The 22,557-nt window shown below is 42.8% G+C and overlaps 2 protein-coding genes across 2 annotated transcripts in view; one reads left to right on the forward strand and one right to left on the reverse strand.

The window, feature by feature from the left end:
* The window catches only part of rapgef3 (Rap guanine nucleotide exchange factor (GEF) 3), a 119,363-nt gene that overhangs the window by 21,821 nt on the left and 74,985 nt on the right, over nucleotides 1–22,557 (reverse strand). Inside the window, exons 7-17 of the mRNA XM_028798489.2 lie at nucleotides 20,867–20,927; nucleotides 20,650–20,726; nucleotides 20,414–20,560; nucleotides 20,217–20,320; nucleotides 17,739–17,827; nucleotides 17,575–17,653; nucleotides 13,233–13,383; nucleotides 11,426–11,508; nucleotides 11,191–11,227; nucleotides 8,287–8,365; nucleotides 3–140 (exon numbers count right to left, since the gene is read on the reverse strand). Of these exons, the coding sequence (XP_028654322.1) occupies nucleotides 3–140; nucleotides 8,287–8,365; nucleotides 11,191–11,227; nucleotides 11,426–11,508; nucleotides 13,233–13,383; nucleotides 17,575–17,653; nucleotides 17,739–17,827; nucleotides 20,217–20,320; nucleotides 20,414–20,560; nucleotides 20,650–20,726; nucleotides 20,867–20,927 (1,045 nt within the window). The remainder of the gene's footprint in view (nucleotides 1–2; nucleotides 141–8,286; nucleotides 8,366–11,190; nucleotides 11,228–11,425; nucleotides 11,509–13,232; nucleotides 13,384–17,574; nucleotides 17,654–17,738; nucleotides 17,828–20,216; nucleotides 20,321–20,413; nucleotides 20,561–20,649; nucleotides 20,727–20,866; nucleotides 20,928–22,557) is intronic.
* LOC127527010 (uncharacterized) lies at nucleotides 4,186–5,285 on the forward strand. Its single transcript, XM_051924374.1, has 2 exons — nucleotides 4,186–4,535; nucleotides 4,616–5,285. Exons 1-2 carry the CDS (start codon nucleotides 4,239–4,241, stop codon nucleotides 5,078–5,080), a joined length of 762 nt encoding a protein of 253 aa, XP_051780334.1. The 5' UTR covers nucleotides 4,186–4,238; the 3' UTR covers nucleotides 5,081–5,285.

The raw sequence follows: 22,557 nt of genomic DNA on the forward strand, positions 1-22,557 counted from the left end.
ACCTCCAGCTGAATTTATCCTCACTAGTATCATGTTGCCATTTGAAGCCTGGAGTGCAGACAAGATCTCTTTCACTGGAGAATTCACAGGAAGTAATAATGTGACAGAGGAGTGATCTGGTTTAAAAATCTGATATCGAACTATGAAAAGAAAAAAAAAAAAAGATTTGTCAGTAAAATGAGATGAAAACAACTCTTCTGAACTTACTTGATCCAGTTTTAAGGTTGAGGGGAGTCAAATCCTACCCAGATGCTTCTGGCACAAGAACTGGCCATTAACGAAGCACTCGCACACAACACATCAACATACAGCATCGGGTCAGTTTAAAGTCACCAATTAAGATCTTTAGCCAGAATACCCAGTTTGAGTAACATTTAGAATACTCACTCACATTACTTACTTAAGAAATACTTTAAGAAAAGCAGAAAAAAAAATCAGCGTAGGAAAGGCAAACAGATATTATAGGTCAAAACTAGGAAAAATCACTAAACACAAAAACCAAATCCCAATATGTAAAACAAAACTTGTTTGTCAGAAAATCAAACCAAGTTCAAAACTTTTTGGAATTTGAAAACCTACTAACTATGCCTCAGAATGTACTGTATTTGTTGGAGATCTGAAAGCTTGGACAATATGGTTAGCATCCCATCCTCTTAAACAGTGGTGACCTGCTAATGCCATAAAAAAATACATCTTGTTAGCAACAAGTCTCTTGTCCCTCAAGAACATGCACCTCAGGTCGCTGATCCAGAATATTGTTAATTTTGTCCAGTTGATATGAATTAAATTTTCCATCTAATGGCTAAGCTTGAGATCCATCGAATATAACAAGATACTACATGTCTATAGATAAGCCTATTAAAATATTGGGTGCTGCCTGCAAATTATTTTATGGAGATTAGTAAACTTTTTAAATGTTATTTGCTGTATCTCCCTCTGAACTGAATTTCTTTTTTTAAATAACTTGTTCCTTTCAGGCTTACTGAAGAAGATGCTTCCATCTTCATTACTTATTAATTACCTTAATGATGCCTTAATAAGTCTTCATAGGTGCACATATGATACAAGGCCCTTTTTATAGCCCTTCAAAACTTGTCTCTGCTTTTTAGAAACAATTAACTGCCCGGCTCCTTCATAAGTCTTTATGGGTTCAGGTATGTTTCAAGGCCCTGCCTAACTCCCTTCTGAACTTGTCTGCTTTTTAGAAACACTTAGCTGCCCTGCTCTTTCAAATGCTAAATGCTGTCATTTTTCACCAAAATGAGTTCTTCAACTTATGTGGATGTTCATCACAAACAACACGGAAAGCCTTGCACCATTGCTTCCAAGATGATGGATAAAAAATGCTTCTGTGTAATTACAGCTTAGTATTCCTTGTTTTTACCATTGCATATTGAATTCTATGAATACAATTTTACGTAATGTTTTGGTATTGACTTCCCAACAATTTTATTTATTTCACCTAAATTATTGATTATGTTTTCTTTAGGTCACCACTCTACCCCAATCTCTCTTTGGGTGGAAAACCACATATTAATGACACAATTTCAAGAAAAATAACATTAATATATTGCGCCTAAAGAATTCCGATCTTCGTGGCAGCTCTGTTACGATTTTGTTTCCATTTCTCGGGTGATTGACAAGCAGTCCTGTGCAGGGATTGGCTCACTGCGGAAACGCCTGTCTTCTAATTGGTTGTATCAATTTGTTCTGTAAACTTTAACTGGCTGGATTTCTGTTCCAAAAGACCCGCCTCCCCCTCTAAAAGCAGCGATGTTATGCTTCAAGTTTTTATCTTAAAGTGGGCCCGCTGGTACTATTAATATGGAACTATTACTGTTACTATTAGTACACAAGGATTATAGTGAAGTGAAATAAAACAGATGTAGTTTAATCTAATGAGAATTTATTTGTTTTGTACATATTAATGAAAGTATTCTTTTTTTCTTTTTAGCAAACTGGTTTCAGTAATATAAATATCTGTAAATAGTCTGGACAGAATTGCATTATAATTATGTTTGTTAATAATAAATAATAATAATAATGCTAACAATAGGAAATTGCAGTGAAACAAGGAAGTTGTAATATTATTAAAGATCTTAAAAAAAGTCAGTACTAGTATTACTAACCATTATATTTATTTATTTTTTTGTGTGTCCCTTTACTCTTTCAGAATTCAAAATTAACAGTTTCTGGTATCTCTTACCATGGCTGCCACTAGTGTTCCTACGTGAGTCTTTGTTTGTAGTAGCAATGTTCCTCTCAAAGCAAAGGTTTCTTTCTGTTATTGATGTACTGGTTGATTGCGTTGTTTTAATAGACCCAACATTACCTGCGCTGTTGACATGTAAGTATTCATAGGTTAAATATCACAAAGGTTAATTTGAAAAAAAAAAAAAAAAAACCTTTTTGGAATTTTGGGCTTGGTGCCTATAGAATTTGTTCAAAGGTGGCAGTTTATCATCCTGTTGTTCCTTTGTTCTTTTTTTCTTTTTGCATGCTCAGTTACTCTTTATTTGATCTCTGTTGGAGGCAACGTCGCTTGGTGCAGACTATATGGAGGTTGTAACCTATTAGTTGTTCCCTGAAGGCCAATTTGTAATATTTTGAAATTTCTTTTAATTTGAGTTTTTGGTAACCTAAACTTTAAATGTAAATGTCTGCCAGTTTCCTGTTTCCGGATCTGTTTCAGGTCGCTCATTGCATTCCAGCTGGTTAAATTTGAAGAAAAACAGAGGTGTTGTAAAACTCTGGAATGGAACTGTAACTTTCTCTTGCTTTGTCTAATTTATCCAGCTTGAACCCTGTGCCACAGTTCCGCCGCGAGACCTCCGGCAAACTGACCCTCAAGGCCTCCGCCGAGGCGATCCAGGTCGCCAAGGCATATGGCCTGAGCGGCTCTGTGCCGTTCAGGGTCAAGTTGGCCGAGATGGTCAGGGAGCAGGCCAGGAGACAGGTGCGGGCAGCAGGTGGTGACCCCGGGAACTCCAAGCTGGTGCGTAGCGGCAGCGAGCTCCAGTTTGGACAGTACCGGGGTCAAACTTTTAAATAGTTGCTGACCCATGACCTCGGCTATGCCATCATGGTGTTGGCAACCCACCTGAGGGAGCGCGAAGATGGCCAGGTGTCGGATAGCCCGCAGGCGAGCAATAAAAATGCCCTGGAGTCCTACGCCTGGCTCTTTCCCGACGTGAAGAAGGCCATCCGTTGTTGACGGGAGAGAGATGGCCAGGATCCTGGACAAGGGCAAGAGGCTCGTCGGCTGCGGCCAACATGGGCACTTGACGTTTGCGGCTCTTTACGGTACAGAAGATCGGGAGGTCAAGAGGTGAGAGACTGGTGGATTGGGTCCGAGCAAAAGGGCACAGATGGTAGTGGGACCCTGCTTCCATTTGTTCACCTGTTACCGTTCCCGCTGTTGTACCCCAACGCAGTTACATCAAATGGCTCTGGCGCCAGACCACCAAAGTCGGGACCAAGATGAATGTTGTCCAGCTGCATGTGCGGTCGGAGAGATGAGGCAAAGGCAGCAGCAACCTCCTCCCTTCCCAAAACCACCACTGTTGCCCCCACTGCCTCTCACTCTGCAGCAGCCTCCGTCGTCGAGATTCCTGGCCAGCATGGAGCTGGAGGCTGGTAAGTGACAGCCACCCATGGAAACTGGTGGTGGCTCCTTCACTTTTTCTGTTTAACCTATTATTTGTTTGAATTTGTTAACAACCTTCCCCAGTATCTACCTCCCAGTCTGCAACCAGTGGAGGGCCCATGCCATCCCAGCACTCCCAACTGACGGCTGATCCGGGAAAGCAGCCTTCACAAACACTGTCTGTAGCCAGGAGAGAGGCGAGTTAAAAAGATGTGTTTCTTTGAATTGCATTGCCGGAAAAGGAACAGGCCCTGTCTGATTCTTTTTGTTTGTTTTTCTGTTGCTCATTCTCTCTGTCTGTCTCTCTATCTCTCTCTCTCTCCCTCTCTCTCACACACACAGCTACTTTTGCCCGAGGGCTGGAGGACTACACTACCAAAGGAACAGCACGTGTGGTTAAGTCGGGTCCTTTTCACCAGGGGCAAGGATGGAAAGCCTGTGCTGACCTCCAACCTTCACCTTTGGTGGCATCCTCCCGGCCCCCGCAACGTGCACCTCCAGCCCCCGACATCGCCCGACACCTTTTTTCAGCGCCTAATGTCTCTGTTCTGTCTAACACAGGTTATCCTGCGACAAAAAGCTCATCTGGCAGATGCATGAGCGCACGCTGGGCAACGGGGCCAGCCGGCTGCGCAGATATCTGCTTGAGGAGCACACCAGGTCCTGGTTGACGCGGTCCAAAAAGTTTATGTTCGCGGTCACCAAGTTCATCACATCGGGTGCCGAGCCATCCACGACTCCTCGTCTACCACCACGGATGACCCCGGTGCCCAGTGCAAAGTGGTTGCTGTCCATCTATGCCAGGAAGGTGGCTTCAAGGCTAGAAGAGACCAAGGCCCGGATCACCTCCATCTTTGGCTCAATCTTAAAGATGGACTCAACCAAGAAGGTGAGCGATATCACCATCCCCTCCCTCCCTCCTTCCTTCTTTCCATCCAGCTTACCGTCACTCTCCCTTTCATCGTTCAGGTGACCAAGAAACTCGCTGGTGCCGCAGCAGGAATAGCAGCCTGGGTGACCAATGCGGGGAACGAGCATGGCCAGATATTGATCAGCGTCCTCACTGCAGCCGAGGGCGCTGGCCTGCACCCCATGGCCACCGGGCTGATGCAGCGATACCGTGATGCCGGTGTGTCCCCGCCTCTGGTCCTCTATGTGGACCGAGACTGCTGTTCCCAAGAGGGACCATGCAAGGTGTCCCTCTTATTCAACCAGTGGGATCAGCTAGTGGTGCAGCTCGATGTGTGGCACCTGATGCGACGCTTCGCAGTGGTGTCACCACGGAGAGCCACCCACTATACAGCCTCTTCATGGCGCCTCTCTCGTTCTGCATTTTTGAGTGGGACCAGGGAGACATCACCCGGCTGCGACAGGCCAAGGCTGGCGAGGCAGGGAAGGATCCCCGAGGCTTCGGCTACGGAAAGATCCCGTTAAAGGAGCTGGCCCGCCACTGCCGCACGCGTGGGGCGGAGGAGACTGGCCGGCTCATTGACGAGATGCTGGAGGCCTTCGGGGATGCCACAGACACCATGGGTATCCCTCTTTTGGACCGCGACAAGATCCTGGAAATCTGGAAAACACAGAGGCACCACACTCCACTGCATCCAGCACCCAACCAGCGTGAATCCTGTACATGCAGACCGGGCAGCTGGTCAAAGGGGGGATCACGCTGCCGGTGTTCAGGTGTGCACGAGGTTCAACTTCCTTGGAGTCGTTCCACCTGCATCTGGACCGCTTCATACCTGGTAAGGGTGCCCAGAAACCTGTTCTTTTGACCTGTGTTGTGCGAGGCAGTGGGTGGCATTGCATTTTTATCTCTCTCTCTCTCTCTGTATTTCAGGCACTTCAGCCAGCGCGGCCCACCTTCAGGCCTATCTGCTGGAAGGCCTGGCGTGTTGGAACGAGCACTGCACAAGCAGTGGAGGCAGCAGACCGTGATATGGTCTGCTACAATGGCCAACTCCAGCACTCCGTCAATGAGCTGAGTGACGTTCTCTATCACAAGAAGCTGGTTGACGATTACACCCGGACTGTGAAGTACACTGGTAAGGCGGGTGTTGAGCCCTCTGTCTGTCTGTCTGTCTCTCTCTCTCTCCCTCTTCCTCCCCTCTTTCATTTTAAAACAGTTCCCTCTTTTTCACAGGTGAGCTCATTGGCATCCAGTACCTATTTTTGCAGACCGGTCGAGTGCTGGAGGAAGTGATGGGCAGGGATCCCGACGTTCCGGATGGGACTCATACAAACGACGACGATGACGACACTGTCAACGAGGGCTTCCAAGAGGATGAGGGGCCAGTAGAGGAGCCTCTGGACAACACCCTCTTCGGCCTTGAGGAGGACTTCGCCCGACAACCGTTGTCGTCTGACAAGTCCCAGTCGCGCCCTGCCATCGGCGCCTCACAGTCTGGGCCAGCCGACCAGGAGACCTCCCCTGGAGACAAGGCCATTTAAAGGGTGTCCCACGAACCAGTAAGTCTCTCCAGACGAGTCGTGATATACCTGTGGAATATCTGATGAGTGCTCCCCTTTCTCACTTTCGCTCTCTTCCCCCAACAGAATAGCCTTGGACCTGACACTGGCCCAGGTTACCAGCACGTGGTCAACCTGGCCTTCGGTCTCTTGAAGCTGCGTCATCCCTACGTGATGCAGCAGCAAGTGGCGGAGATCGTCACCCTCTGGGAACAATTGCCAGAGGGTGACAAGGCCCCAGTTCGCTTCCCACCACGCCACCAGGAAAGACTGGTGAAGGGGAGGTTCTGACGCAAGTACTCGCAGACAAGTGTCACACCGGGAGTGGAGAGCTTGCAACGGTAGGTGCTCAATCTCTTTGTCATGGCCTCTTTCATTTTGATCGGATATCGATGGCAGGGCTGACTGACTGACTCTCTCTCTCTCTCTCTCAAACCCACCCCCCGAATTTTGTAGGTGTATGGTCGGTCAAGCCGCACAGATGCCAAACGTCAGCTGCCTTGTGGAGACCGTTTGTATAGAGCTGTCCAGGATTCACCCCGAAGGAACCACCATCAGTGGCGTGAGGGTGAACTGCTGGGCAGCTGTGATGCGGGATTATATCTGCATCCAAGAAAACATACTTACAAACCCGGTACTCATGGCCCAGACACGTATCCAGTTATTCCTCCTAAATCAGCGCACCCTGGCACAATGGTAAGTACACACTGGACAAGTGGGGTCCACCATGCCCCTCTCCTCCCTCAAACCCTGACTTATTTTGCTTTCTGTCTCTGTAGGCACTACGCTCGCACCAGGGAGCTGGTATGGCAGGCTCTGGAGATGGCCGTGCCATTGCCAACCAGCTCGGCCCTTGCTTCAGAGCCCACCCCTGCCGTACGACCACGACCCACAGGCCCTGAGCAGTCCACTGCAGAACAGTATCAATACCCGGACCCACCTGACCTGTCTGGTCAGGCGATGCAGCGACCTCAGGGCCCCGTGGATGTGGCACCGCCAATTGTTGGCCGTGCCACAAGAAGCACCCGCCACCCAGCCACTCACCCCGCCGGCTGACACTGCCGCTCCTCCACTTCTGCCGCCACCGGCGGGACCTTCGGTACCCCGCACCACTGCCTGGCGGTGGAAGAAAAAACAGGAGACGGACGAGCTGGCACGACAGCAAGGAATCTCCCCCAAACAAAGAAAGAAAGTAGAAGCCTATGTTTGCAGCTCTGTGGCCATCCAAAAACAAAGGAGTTCGGCCACAGCTGCTTTAAGGGGGAATTCTTTTGCTCCACCTCAGCCGGCAGAACAGTCCAGGAGTGGCAGGAAAAAAATCATGCCGGGGGGGATAGTCATTAAAGAACTTTATTTATTTATTTATTTGATTTGTAGATGGGTCCATACGGTGCTTCTTTTTTTTTTTTTTATTCACGAGGAGGCCTGCTACTGCCTGGCACTTTGTATGTTGGTAGAAAGGGAGGTCTCCTTCCTTTTTCAAGCTGTTTTTAATTTTTTTTTTTTTGGCAATCTTTACAAATGACTGGCACTTTGTATGTTGGCAGGCCTCCTCCTCTCAATTTTCTTTTTTAATTTTGGGCTTCATCTGCAGGTTATGGCAGTTATTTTTTTTATTGCAAAAATTATTGTTTGATATTTATTTATTGTTTGTTTGTATGTATATAGTTCCTTGGATTGTTGTTTGATTTTTATTTATTGAATGTATATAGTTATTTCATGTGATATTTATTGTATATAGTTATTTCATGTTATTTTTTTTCTTGGATTGTTTGTTGATTGATTTCTATTTATTATATGTATATATTTCATTTTATAAACCTTGTTGATTGAATTGTCATGTCTGCCTGCTTCTGTCCCGAAGCCGCTTTAAGGGCTCTCTGTTTACCTTCCCGCGACCACGTGGCTAATCGGCTATTCGTCCACCCTTTTCACCTTTTACAGACCCGGCTCTGCAGAGCAAGCAGCCTTCTTTCGCCACGAAGATCGGCTCACATTTTTTGAGCAACATGGTGTATATTCTGGCAGGTAGCATGAAACCCTTCAGTTCACTTCAGCTAATACTTAACAGTCCTCCTCCCTTCTCCCCATTCTAATAATAATTAGACATGGAAAACTGTGTGACGTCATAGATGAAGACAAAATTTGCAGGCATCTTTCTCTGAACTTACTTATATCCTGAGCTCTGATTGGTTTAATGTTGCTTCTGCGCTCCTCCAAATTGGCAAACCAGTTCAAGTGGTCTTGCACCTACACGATAGGAAATAATTAAATTTTACTTTACTGGTGTCACAATCACATGGATCTTCATAAACTACACCAAGCATAAGATGACAAGTTATACTTTGTTTAAGTGACCATTAAGGAAAATAACATAACAGCCAGCTGTACACTTCCAGTTTTTAATCACACAATGGCATGAAAGTTCACACGGTTGCATTTTTTTCCCTTTGATTTGCCTTCATTCCAAAATAACACATCATTCTCAAACCCACTAAATGTAAATCAGGGTCACAGAGGGGCCAGGTCTGGGCACAAGACTGTAAATAGCCATGGTCCAGGGGTCATTTCAAAGCAGGGACCGCTGACACAGAGGACAATCTGAAATCGTCAATTAACCCAGCTAGCATGTCACTGGGAATAATGGGATGAAACCTTTAACTGTCACAGTTTGACATAACTCATTTACCCATTAACTGACACTTGTGTTATAGCGTCTTTCATGTCTCAGCCAGTGTTAACTGATCCCCAGTCTCCCAGACACTGATCTGGCCCACAGAGATAACCCCAATCCTAATGCTCTTGTGCAGGTCTCCTGTTTTTTAATTGTCCTTTACCTTCCACTCCCTTTTCTGACTCCGCAGTTACAGTTCAATCTAACTCTTAAATGAAATTCTAACTGAGTTTTAACTGACACTGATTCTATAGTGCCTTTCGTAAAACAGCCAGTACTAACTGATTTATAATCCTCTGCTCACTATACGGACTCCCCAATTTTAATTATTTTTTTAATTCATTTCTGACTCCTGGATTTTAATGACACTGATTTTATAGTGCCTTTTGTAGCTCCGACTGTACTAGTTGAGCCCTATTCCTTTGGTTGTTACTCGGACTTCACTATTTTAATCACAACCCCGGTCTCTAAAAACGTTAGGACAGTATAGAAAATGCTAATAAAAATAAAAAGGAGTGATCTGTATTTCCTTTTCCTTGTACTCGAACACAAACAGTATAAAGACAAGACGTTTCAGGTTTGTCCACATCAACTGCATTTTTTCTTTAAGACGTACATTCACTCTGAAATTGATGCCTGCAACATATTCCAAAAAATGTGTGACAGGGGACGTTTAGGACTAAAAATGATGTGACAAGTTGAAATCACAAGGAGATGTGATTTTCTAGTAGAGCAGAAGCCTCCAAAAAGGGCAAAGAACGTCCTTTAAGATGGTTGAGGCTCATCAATTTGCCAGTTTTCCAACAAAAGCAACAGCAAATAATCCATCACTTTGAGAACAGCATTCCTCCAAAACACATTGGTAGTAGTTTGGGCATTTCACCCTCTATGGTGCACACTCTATGGTGGCTCTAAGGCTAAGGATCTGTGCTGGCATCCAGAAGGTTGCCGGTTCGAATCCCTGTCACTGCCACAAGAGATTCTACTCTGCTGGGTCCTTGAGCAAGACCCTTAACCTGAAATTGCTCCAGGGGCGCCGTACAATGGCTGACCCTGCGCTCTGACCCCAAGGGGTATGCGAAAACTAACAAATTCCTAATACAAGAAATTGTTTAAGGTAAAATAAAGAACAAAAAAAAAAAAACAATTAAAATATTCAAGGAATCGAGTCAAATCTTGGAGTGTAACAGCAAGGCTCCAAACCCCTTCTGAGTGTGTGTGATCTCTGAGCCCTCAGACATCACGATCTTAAAAACCATTGTGTGTTTGTAAAGGATATCATGACATACTCTGGGAAATCTTCGTCAGTCAACATCATTTACGGTTGCATCCATATATGCAAGTTATGGTTTTACTGTGCAAAGCAGAATCCAATACTGGCAGACTTCTCTGGAAAAGTAGCACAGTGGAGTCAAATTTTGTGATATTACGAGTCAACATTTCAAATAGTTTTTGTAAAATGAAACAGCTGATGTGTTCTGCAGGCCAAAGAGGAAAAGGACCATCCAAGCTGTTATCAGTATCAGGTCCGAAAGCCAATTCCTGTCATAGTATGTTGGTGTGTCAATGGCACATCTGTGAAGTCACCATAAATGCAAAAAGAGACTTACAAAATACGTATCTATCAGTCTTGCTGTCTTTTCCAGGGATGTCCCTGTATATTCTAGCAGGACAACACCAAACCACATTGTGCCCCAGATTACAAGTGCAAGGCTGTGTAAGCAGTGAGTGCGTGAACGAGATTGGCCTGACTGAAGTTCTGACCTGTCTCTTACATTATGAAATGCAAAATAGAAACCATACAATTCCGCAGCTGATGACCTGCATGATGGATGAACCATCTTGTGGTGACTTGACAGGGTGGGAAGCACTCGACTCTTCCAACTTTTTGGGTGTGTGTTGCAGGCCCCAGATTTGACGTGAGAGTATATTTAACTTCACAAGGTAAAACATGAAAGAATGTGTTGTTGTAGTGTGTTCAATATACCACAGGTTGAAGGGGATTTACAAATCAATCCTTATTGTTTTTAAAAGCATCTTCTATGCTGTATCAATGTTTCTGGAATTGGGATTGTAGTTCTGATGCTCCTGGTTGTGTTTTGACTCCTGATCAGCTCGTACTCTCTTTTCCTCTTTTCATTCTCCAGTTTTTATTGACCCTGATGTTCCTGTTCTGACTCTTCAGTTCAAAGTGGTCCTGAATCCTTACACATATATTTTGTCACCCCAAGATATTCTGAGCCCTGATGCTCCCGACATACCATTCACCATGCGAGTGTCACACATGAGCAGCCAAGTAATCTGAAGATGTCTACCTTAACACTAGAAAACTATCAACTGGGATTGATTTGAGGAATGGAAATGGGTGGCATGTATGGATGCCAGTTTAAAGGGTAATTACCTTGGGATGCGGCATGGTCTGCTGTCCATTTTCCAGCCTGAGGAGCAAAATGGAGGACACAGTGAAAAACATGGAGGCAAGAGAGAAGACGAAGAAGTGAGAAGCAGAGAGCATCCTAATGACCAAAAGGTCAAAAGATCATAATCATTAATCGGGAGGTGGACAAAAGAAGGATACATTTATAAAAAAAAAAAAAGACAGACAAAGGTGAGCATGAAAGAATGTCGTGACATACAGCCGCATTCTCCGGCGATCTTGGAGCTGCTCTTTCAGCATGGCGGATAGACGGGAATTGTGCATCACTTCTTTCTCCAGCTCCTGTCCAAAGAGTAAAGACCAAGAGAATTGACATTCCAATGCAAATGTGAAATAGTGGATAATACATTTAAATTCCATTATTTTTTTGTAAAGCGCTCTTCACTGAGTGTATGTTCAACTCAAAGAAATTCTTTCATTATTTTAGTAATAAAAGAACAGTCAGTCAGTCAGTCATTGTCCAACCCACTATATCCTAACACAGGGTCACGAGGGTCTGCTGGAACCAATCCCAGCCAACACTGGGCACAAGGCAGGAACAAACCCCGGGCAGTGCGCCAGCCCACCGCAGGGTACACACACACACACACACACACACACTAGGGACAATTTAGGATCGCCAACGCACTTAACCTGCATGTCTTTGGATTGTGGGAGGAAACCAGAGCACCCGGAGCAAACCCACGCAGACACGGGGAGAACATGCAAACTCCACGCAGGGAGGACTCGGGAAGCGAACCCAGGTCTCCTTACTGCGAGGCAGCAGCGCTACCACTGCGCCACCGTGCCACCCAAGAACAGTGAAAAAGGAAATGTGTCATTAATAGTAAAGGGCCATTAAAATATGCAGACAGTTAAATAGTGAAGGCCCTAAACTTAAATTTTCCGAAGGTTTACACAACTAAAGACGTGGATAACCACCCCACGGTAAAAGGAACTATTAAGGAGGAACTGAGTGATTTGGCAACTGTAGAGAGAGAAGTGTAGCTTGGATTAAACATGCTGAAATCTAACATATAACCAGGGCCAGAAAACATTTATCCTCAAGTTCTTACGGGAGTAAATGAGTACTCTCATGTCAGAAGACAGCATGAGGTCAGAATGTTGAAACCATTTTATAAGCTGAGGCCTCTATAACAAAAACAACAACATTTATTTCTATAGCACATTTTCATACAAAAAAGTAGTTCAAAGTGCTTTACATAATGAAGAAAAATGAAAGACAAAGTAAGAAATTAAAATAAGACAAAATTAGTTAACATAGAATAAGAATAAAGTCCGATGGCCAGGGGGGGGACAGAAAAAACAAAAAAAAAACTCGAGACGGCTGGAGAAAAAAAATAAAATCTGTAGGGGTTCCAGGCCACGAGACCGCCCAGTCCCCTCTGGGCATTCTACCTAACAAAAATGAAACAGTCCTCTTATTATTTAAGGACATGAAAAGGCTCTAAGGATCAGTTTTCCTAGATAGTGAGAAGAGTGCAGTGGTTAGTGATGGCAACACAGCTCCAGAAATGAGGGTTCAACTCAATGGCACCACTGTCCATCCATTTTCTAACCTGCTTTATCGAAGTTAGGCTCACCAATGAATACCTCTGTGGCACTTGATAAAACTTAAGATGGGGCATCCGTCCACTGTACACACCCATATTGGGTCAATTTCGAGGCACCAGTTAACTCTCCACCTTTGAAATGTGGGAAGAAGACAAATGCACAGAGTCACAGGAAGAACCTGCAAACTCCACATGTCTAGTAACCTCCGCTGTGACCTGAACCCAATCTATTGGAGGTGAAAGACATTTGTACTAACCAGTGCACCACAGTGGCACTTTATTATTTGGGTTTATTTACTTGTTTAATCAGTTAAATTTATATTGTTTAATGTAACACAGAAACTAATAAAGTGGGAAGGGAGGAAAAGAGGGGTCTGGAGTAAACACTCATCCTGCAGCCAGCCTTTTCACACAGACAACAATGGCACACTACACCAGGGGAACTGAGCTTACCTCTAAGAAGTCCAGAGCGATGGCATCTGCCTTCAGTAACTGACCATACAGCGCCACCCACAGGCTGACCAGGCGGATGACCTTCTGCTTCTTATTGAGGGAGTATGCTGCCTTCTCCAGCTCGGACCCTTCAGTGGGCTCCGCTTGGTAGGTAAATGGAGTGTTAAGGAGCTTCACTGCACTTACAGAGCTCAAGGCCCATATTTATCAAGCGCCTCAGCATAAGAAAATGGTCCTCACTGGCTCAGTAGTTTGGTTCTACTGTTAGGAGTAAAAGCACTTTATCACTTTTTCTGATTTAGAAAACTACTCCTAACTTTAGTAGGATTTACGAGAGTTTGCAAGTTGTCCTAATACACTAGGAGCTGCCAGAAGATGGCGTTGCTACCTTCCACTCCTTTTCTGATATATTGATTAAGAGATCTTCTTCCCAATGTCCTCTTGGATCTTTGAAAGGTAGGGACTCTAATAGGATTTTATATAATGCAGAAATGGTGTTTAATTCCTCGAAATTGAGCAGTATTTTTTCCAGCATTGTGGAGGGTGCGAGGTGAGGGAAATCGGGCAATTTCTGTTTAACAAAATTTCTAATTTTTAGATAGTGAAAGAAATGTGTAGCTGGGAGGTTGAATTTTGAACGTAATTGTTCAAAAGATGTAAATATGTTGTCTATATAAAGATCTCTGAGCAATTTAATCCCAAATCTTTTCCAGATATTAAAAACTGGATATGTTTGTGAGGGTTGAAAGAGGTGGTTCTCATGCAGAGGTGCCACAGATAGAAGATTTTCCATCTTAAATTGCTTTCTAATTTGGTTCCATGTTCTGAGTGAGTGAAGCACAATTGGGTTATTAGTATATTTGCGATAACTTGCATTTATTGGAGCACAGAGCAGGGAATATAAAGAAGTGCTGCAGGATTTTACTTCTATTGCGGACCAGGTCTGTGTATGTTCATTTATTTGTGTCCAGGTTTTTATGGCTTGTATGTTTGCTGCCCAGTAATAAAACTGAAAATTAGGTAAAGCCATGCCACCTTCTGCCTGAGGTCTTTGTAGGGTCGCTCTTCGGATACGTGAATGCTTTGAGTTCCAAATAAATGAGGTTATGGTTGAATCTAACTGGTTAAAAAATGATTTATTGATATATATTGGGATGTTTTGAAATAAAAAAAGAAGCTTAGGAAGGATATTCATCTTAACAACATGAATTATTCCGACTAGAGTGAGATGAAGGGTTAACCATCTGTGCAAGTCTTGCTTAATTTTTCCATACAGACGGCAAACTTTTGTTGATAAAGAGCTTTATGTTTACTTGTGATATTTACCTCTAGGTATTTAAACTGATCTGCTATGGTAAAAGGTAGGGTGTATAATCTAATATTATATGCTTGTGAATTCACTGGAAAGAGTATACTTTTATTCAGATTAATTCTGAGACCAGAAATCTTTTGAAAATCTGAAAGTGCTGTTAAACCTACAGGCACAGTGTTTTCTGGGTCTGATATATATAAGACCATATCATCTGCATATAGAGAAATTTTCTTTTCCAGTCCTTCTCGGATAATCCCCTTTATCTGATAAGAATTTCAACAGTGGACCGCCAGTGGTTCAATGGCGATTGCAAACAGCAGTGGCGACAAAGGGCATCCTTGTCTGGTGCCATGTTCTAGTTTAAAGTAGTCTGAACAAATGTTGTTAACACAGACTGAGGCTTCTGGACTGGTATACAGTAGTTTGATCTATGCACAAATATTCGGGCCAAACCCAAATTTCTCCAATGTAGTGAAAAGGTAGTTCCATTCAATCATATCAAATGCTTTTTCTGCATCTAATGATAATAATATCTCTGGGGTGTTTGACTTTGCTGGTGAATATATTACATTAAACAGGCGTCGAAGATTGGAAGATAAGTGTCGGCCTTTAATAAATCCAGTTTTATCCTGTGATATCACCAAAGGCAGCACTTTCTCCATCCTTCTAGCTATGACTTTTGAGAGTATCTTAACATCATTAGACGCCTCAGGAGTGAAATTGGTTTGTATGATGCACTTTGTAACAAGTCCTTATTTTGTTTAGGAAAGATGGTGATGAATACTTGACGAAAAGTTTGAGGTAGAATTTGATTGTCTCTAGATTCTGTAAATGTTTCCAATAAGAGGGGAGCTAGCTGAGTGGAGAATTTCTTATAAAATTCTATAGTGTAGCCATCAGGGCCTGTTGATTTCCCACCTTGAAGTGACTTTATAGCATCTAGTAATTCTGATAGGGTCAGAGGTTTATCCAGTTCCAGAAATGCATTTGATTGTGTGTTGTCTTCTTTAAACTCAGTAGAAAATAAGGTTTTATAGTAGTCTCTAAATGTGTGCATTATATTTTTATGGTTAATGATTTTATCTCCATTAGTGTTAGGTGATTACTGGGATTGCATTGCGAACTTCTTGCTTATGGATTTGTTGAGCTAAAAGCTTATTAGCTTTCTCTCCGTGTTCGTAGTAATGATGTCTTGATTTATAAATAAGCTGTTCAGTTTCTTTAGTTGTCAAGATGTTGAGTTCTGTATGCAGAGCCTGCCTTTTCCTATGAAGAGCCTGACTTGGACGCCTGGCTTGTTCTTCATCTATTCTAGTAATTTCGCTTCTTAACTCTGACAGTATTAGTATTGATGTGTGAACAGAGATGAGTGACGGGCTACAGGCGAGTACTGCTGCAAGGTGAGCGATGTGTGAGGAGCACCAAGTGAGCTGTGATGTGTGAGAAGAGATGAGCGAGAAAAAACAAGTGAGTAGTGACATGTGAGTAGATAAGTGATTAGATACAAGTGAGTAATGATGCAAGACAAATGACGTGTAAGGTGAATACAAGTGAGTAGTGACGCACGATGAGGCACAAGTGATCAGATACAAGTGAGTAGTGATGCAAGACAAATGACATGTAAGGTAAATTCAAGTCAGTAGTGATGCATGATGAGCAATGCACGGTGACTGACAAGCAAATAGTGATCCACGACAAATGATGCAAGTGGAGCTACAAATGAGCAATGCTGAGTAATGAATTATATGTGATGAACACAAAAGCGAGTAATAGTGTGTGAGGAGATGTAAGTGATAAGCTACAGGTTCCACAAGACTTGCAGTGAGGAGTGACACATGAGGTACAATAAGAGAATGGTGACGTATGAAGAGTGACATTTGAGGTGCTTCAAGTGAGTAGTGGTGTGTAAGGAATGATGAGTGATGGGCTACACGTGCGGAAAGACTTGTAGTGATGTGAGAAGAGTGATGCATGAGGTGCAACATATGAGTAGTAATGTGTGAGGAGATATGAGTGATTAGCTACAGGTGAGTAATACTGCAAGATGATGTTTAAATGGAAAGTGATGAAGTAGAGATGTGTGAGGAGTGACAAGTAAGAAGTGATGAGTGATGCATATTGAGTAAAAAGTGATGAGCAACAAGCCAGTCATCTAAACATAATCATTACGAGAGTCAAGTAAGTAGTGAGGATGATTATCTACTCTCTATATATAAAATCCTAAGCCTAAAAGAGCAATGATTTTGTGCAACGATTTTATGTGACTTTTTATGTCACGTTTTTGTCACACTTTAAATCGGGCTTATTTTAAAACCTACATATATATGTTTGGTATCATTCTTTTCAGAACTTATCGAACTTTAATGTGATGTTGTTAGATTTTCAGATTCTTATTCCTTTTTTAAATTATAAGCTAAAAAATATCAAGAACTCACGTCCCGTGAGACGAGACTTTGTGCCAAGAGATTTAACCACATCCAGGGCCAGAAATAAAAGACAAAGTGTAGGATAGCTGCTGTACAGGCTTTTAAATGTTTGAAGAGCCCCGCGAGATGAAGATCATGCGGCACGACAATGAGCAAAGAGGAGGTAAAAAAAAAAAAAAATGGTATCTGTTTCCTATAGGAGTTGGCAAGCAAAGCGAGCAGGGGTAACTCCCTAGTTGTTATATAAAGTGATGATGAAGAGTAAAAAGTGATGAGAGACAAGTGAGTAGTGATACATGATGAGTGACTCTTATGGAACCACTAGTCAGCAGAGAAGAGAATAAAGTGATGAATGAACAACAGGCGAGAAGTGATTGTGAGGTGCAACATGTGAGTAGCGATGAGAGACTGTAACAAGGGAGTAGTGAGAAGGGACACGAGTGATGCATGCTGAATAAAAAGTGACGATCAACAAGTCAGTAGTCATGCACAATGCATGAGAAGTGACAAGAATGCAATCCTAATATTTTCGTTCTGGTCTAATGCTGCACCGAGACATGCTGAGGAACATAAAAGATAGAATTCATTGATATCAAAAGGATATTGATGGAGAAGAGCTTGGCACAGATGGGACGTTGGCATGAAGACAGAGTGAGTTAAGAGAAAGTCGTTCACACAAGAGTCTGTAAAACAGAATTTAAAAAAGTAAGACTGAGACGCCGTTCTGAAAGTCTGCACTCCACCCCATCGGTACCTTTTCCTCCTCACCTGCTGGCTCATTGTAGCCTGTGTCCACACGCACAGTTTCAAGTAAATGTTCCAGAATCTTCTCAGGGGTTCCTGACATCACAGTGTATCTAAGTAGGGCACAAATGAAAGAAAGGTGATGCACCAGGCTTCCTGCTAACAAAACCATATCATCTTTACCTGCTGCTATAAGCTAGGAGTTATTTTACGTACTCTAAAATGTACACATTTATGCATTTCTTAAAGGTGAACAATCAATTTTTTTCATTTAAATTTTTCTTTTGACTTCATTTTCTTCAGTTTGGGAATTTTTCACATCTTCTGCCCATGCCATTTTGATCACTCTGCTGTGTTTCTAAATACAAAGAGCTAGAAGTGTGTGGTGTGTGATGTCACTGTTTTCTTCCAGAAGGTCCACAGTTACGGATTCACCAAAAAAAGCACTGTGTGGTATTCTTGGACTAATTTTGCAGTTTCAAATTACTACTGTACTATGATTTCATTTAATTTTTCTGGCTGTGATGTTTGGTATTTTTTTGATGGACAGGTACCCTTGTTTATTGACTTCATCTGTTTTCCTGACCCCTTTTAACATTAACTGTCACCTTTCTGCCATTTGGCAGAACTCCTGCAGCTCTCTTAATTCATGGTAGTGGCACAAAGCTGGAGACCTACGCACATTCATTTTTGGGAATGTGGAGGTTTGGGTTTATGTCCCAGTTTTCCTGTTCGGTCCTACAATGGATACTGCACCAGCAGAAAAGATCAATGGAACCATTCTGCCCTCCATTAAAGACATCTTTATCAAGCATAAGGTTATAGAACATTAGAATGTAAGAAATGTGACAATTTGACATTCAGTTCATCAAGTCTGTTTGTTTAGCTAATAGCTAAGCTGTCTCATCTGCCTCCTTCTTAAAGGTTATTGAAAGTGTGGAATGCACAACGTCTACAGCATTGTAGGGGAAATCCCTACCCCCAAAACAGAAGGTACCGCAGCATTGAAACCAGTTTTGGCAGGTTCTTCCACAGGTTCTGCCCCTTAGCTACCTGAACTCTGAACTCAGTGCTGCCCCCTGCCCTCAGTTCTACTCCTAGTAGTTTATGTACATGGAGTACATTTGTTATATTTTGTTTTAATAATTAATTGTTCTTAATATTTATTACTATCTATTTTAATTTATCACTATTTCTTCATTTACCTGTTATTTACTTATTCATTTATTAACTAATATAGTATACTATTGTATAATTCTCTACTTGCCTTGCACTTGTTCACACTTATACATTTATGTATACGTTACGGCCAAAACCCGAAGTTCAGCCAGTTCCCGAATTGACCGGCCATTTCGCATTTTGGCCGCGAGGTGTGGCCAAAGTCCGAAGTACTAGAAATGACCGGCATATATGCTACTTTCGCTAGCCATTTCGCGAAGTGGCGAGAACTCCCTGGTCAAAATCCGATGTGCTGATGTAAGACTGTCCGCTCAAGGTGCGAAGATGCTTAAAAATTTTCAGATGCAGATTCAGAAGTGAGTTTTCCATTCTGCACGAAAAACTGCTCAAGGCGGGTCTTGTTCAGCAAAGCAGACGCCACTTGAGACGGCCTTCCCCTCGCCCAAACACTAACCTTAAGGTCAATAAAATAGGTCCCTGATGTTAAAGTCACTATTTTATTGCTAAAATGATAACAGAAATGTGAAATCTACTTATATACCTGATCTTAATTATTGTGAAACAACCAAGTGGCGTCTGCTTTCTGAACATGAGCCGCCAAGGCTACACTCAACACAATTGCACTACTAAGTGCGCAAAAAATCGCTGCTCATGCCTTTTTCCTTCCAACTTTGGCCGATCGCCCCATGCCATTTCGCAAACTGGCTGGCCAAATACCGAAATCGAGGAAAAGATCGGACATTGGCTGGTCAATTTACAGAGACATTGGCCATTTCCCGATTTGGCTGGACATTTCCCGATTTGGCCAATTTTGGGTTTTGGCCGTAACATATACATTTATGTATAACTTTCAGCACAGTCCTATTGTTTCGTGCCATAGTAGACTGCAATATGACAATAAAGTCACTTGACTTGACAAAAGAGAATTAACTTATGAATATTTCTAAATTTTTTATGAAGACCGTAGCTAATTAACGGAGACTGATTGAAGAAAAAATGACACAATGAATATGAAACTGATGGGGACACAAACCTGCAACCACGGTGGTCCCACTGGTCTGAGCTATCCATTATATCTGGGCTCACATTATATGTGTGTCCATTATATGGGGTCACAATATATGTGGGGTCGCAGGGGCCCAGTGGTCTGTGCTATCCATAATATGTGAAAGCTGCTCTGATTGGAGGCACACAGAGTCAGTCTGGACATGAAAGCTCTTCTGTTAACGTAATTTGGCTCTTCTTTTTAGTATGTGCGCACTGTCCAGGGACACTGCTATACCCCTAATGCATTTTTAAAAACTGGTTGCTTAGTTTGCTTACTTTTGACCACTTCCCTGACTGTTTGGTCCAACCCGTGGACACTTCTCTAAAACTAGGACCACCTTGGCATGCTCCTCCAGGCGCACCATGTTGGCCTCCACATCCTGCAAACAAACAAACAACAATGTATCAAAATGAAGTCCAAGCATTACAGGAGAAACACAGACACGGTCCTGCATGCAACTCGAGTAGTTTACCTTGAGGATGCGGTTGAAGTCATTCTTATCAACGCGAAGGAAGTGGCAGTTATCCTCACGCAGGATGATGGTGGCAGTCCGTGGCGAGTCATTAACAAGTGCTAGCTGTCCAAAATCATCACCTTCATGAAGTGTCGTCACCAGCCCCTAGGACAAGTGCAAAGGGTGTATGATCAGAAAAGCCGGAGGCCGGAGTCTCTCCCTTGATGCGGTCTTCTGGCTTTCACCCATCCTACCTTCCCATGTGTGACCACATTCACAGAACCTTTCCAGATGATGTACCATGATGTTCCTTTGTCTCCCTGGCTGAACACTAAAAAGACACAAATCAAGGACACATTAACAAGAGCTGCATCCAGAGCTCCGATACGAGTAAATCTTCATCAGCCTCACCCTGCATGCCACTATTTGGCAACACAAGAATTTCAAGTGATTTGGACAAGCACTACTTACAGACAGTTCCGGCTTTGGCATGGGACTCAAAAATGAGGACTGCTGCCAGCTCCCGCCTCACCTGTCAATCAAAGACGGTGTCATTCCAGGGTTCTTTATGCATTATGTTCACACTGCCTGTTGGTCGAGTTCAAAGGAGTAAAACTGCTGTCAAAAGTAATCACTTATGACAAATTTACATTTCACACGTGTCAATTACGCTTGCGCTTCTCAAAATTATGAATACAGTTTGAGTAAACGGTCACTTTGTAGGCCTAAATATATCATTATCAATATAATTATAATTCCAACAGCTAAACTTAAAAGAAGTGGTGAGGCGGCCTTCTGCTGTTATGCACCTAAAATCTGGAATAGCTGACCGATAGAAATTCGCCAGGCTAATACATTGGAGCACTTTAAAAAACTGCAAAAAACACATTACTTTAACATGGCGTTCTCATAGCTTCATTTTAGTTTAACCCTGATATTCTGTATATGCATTTAATTATCATTATCATCTTTGGTGGCTCCATAATCCATACTAACCCCTACTTTCTCTGCTGTTCTTTTTCTGGTTTTCTGTGGTGGCGATCTGCGCCACCACCACCTAATCAAAGCATCGTGATGTCCCTACATTGATGGATTAAAGGCCAGAAGTTCACATGACCATCATCATCAAATTCTTCCAAGTGAACTCTGAATACAATGAGGACTGACTGAGGTCATTTATGTTAAGTAGAATGCATAGAGGGGGTTGGGTGGTCTTGTGGCCCCAGAACCCCTGCAGATTTTGTTTTTTTGTTCTCCAGCTGTCTGGATTTTATTTTTTTGTTTGTTTTTTCTGTCCTCCCTGGCCATCGGACCTTACTTTTGTTCTTTGTCGATTACTATTGCCTAATTTTATTGTTAAAAGTTTTCTTTATTTCTTTCTTCATCTTGTAAAGCACTTTGAGCTACAACATTTGTATGAAAACGTGCATTAGAAATAAATACAGTTGACCCTCGATATATACGACCGGCCTGACATGTGAACAACTTGGTTTACGACAAAAATATTTGTTTTGAATTACGACCAGCGTCTTGAGTTACGACCCGAATGAGGTCACATATATCCACTTGTGCGATTGTAAACAAACAGCCGAGAGCGCTCGTAAGCGTCAGTCGGAGCCCAGATACATGTGTTTGTGGACGTAATTTCGGTCAGTGCAGTGATTTATATAATTTATTTTGACAATTGCTATCAAAATGGCCCCAAAAAAGCTAGAAAAGAAGCTAAGGAAGGAAGAGAAGGTAACGAAGGTAAAGAAAGCGATCACAATCGAAACGAAGAAGGGAAATTGTGTGGAAATATGAGAGTGGCGTTTCGTGTGACTGATCTCGCTAATATGTACAGCATGTCGAAATCCACCATCTCTACAATTTCACAAAAAAAAATTATTGGTGTTTTTGGTAAACTATGCACATTATACAACCCTTTTTTATTATGAAAAGGTTAAGTAAGTGTTGCTGTGGGAGGTTCGGAACGCATTATGGGTATTTCCATTATTTCTTATGGGAAAAATAGTCTTGACTTACAACCAACTTCAGTTACAACCAGCCCTTGCGAAAGAATTGAGTTTGTAAGTCAAGGGTCCACTGTATTGTTGTTGTTGTGGGGAGATTAACTCGATTGGCAAAGCACTTCTTTGTTTGCTTCCTGAAATGATCGGTTC

This window comes from Erpetoichthys calabaricus, chromosome 3 (genome assembly GCF_900747795.2).
Source record: "Erpetoichthys calabaricus chromosome 3, fErpCal1.3, whole genome shotgun sequence".
In the NCBI taxonomy this organism is placed as follows: Eukaryota; Metazoa; Chordata; class Cladistia; order Polypteriformes; family Polypteridae; genus Erpetoichthys; species Erpetoichthys calabaricus.

Excerpts from the sequence above, each read along its gene's own strand:
- LOC127527010 (XM_051924374.1), top strand. The coding sequence starts at position 4,239 with ATGCATGAGCGCACGCTGGGCAACGGGGCCAGCCGGCTGCGCAGATAT. Across the intron at positions 4,536-4,615 it reads AGATGGACTCAACCAAGAAG|GTGACCAAGAAACTCGCTGG; the intron begins GTGAGCGATATC and ends TTCATCGTTCAG.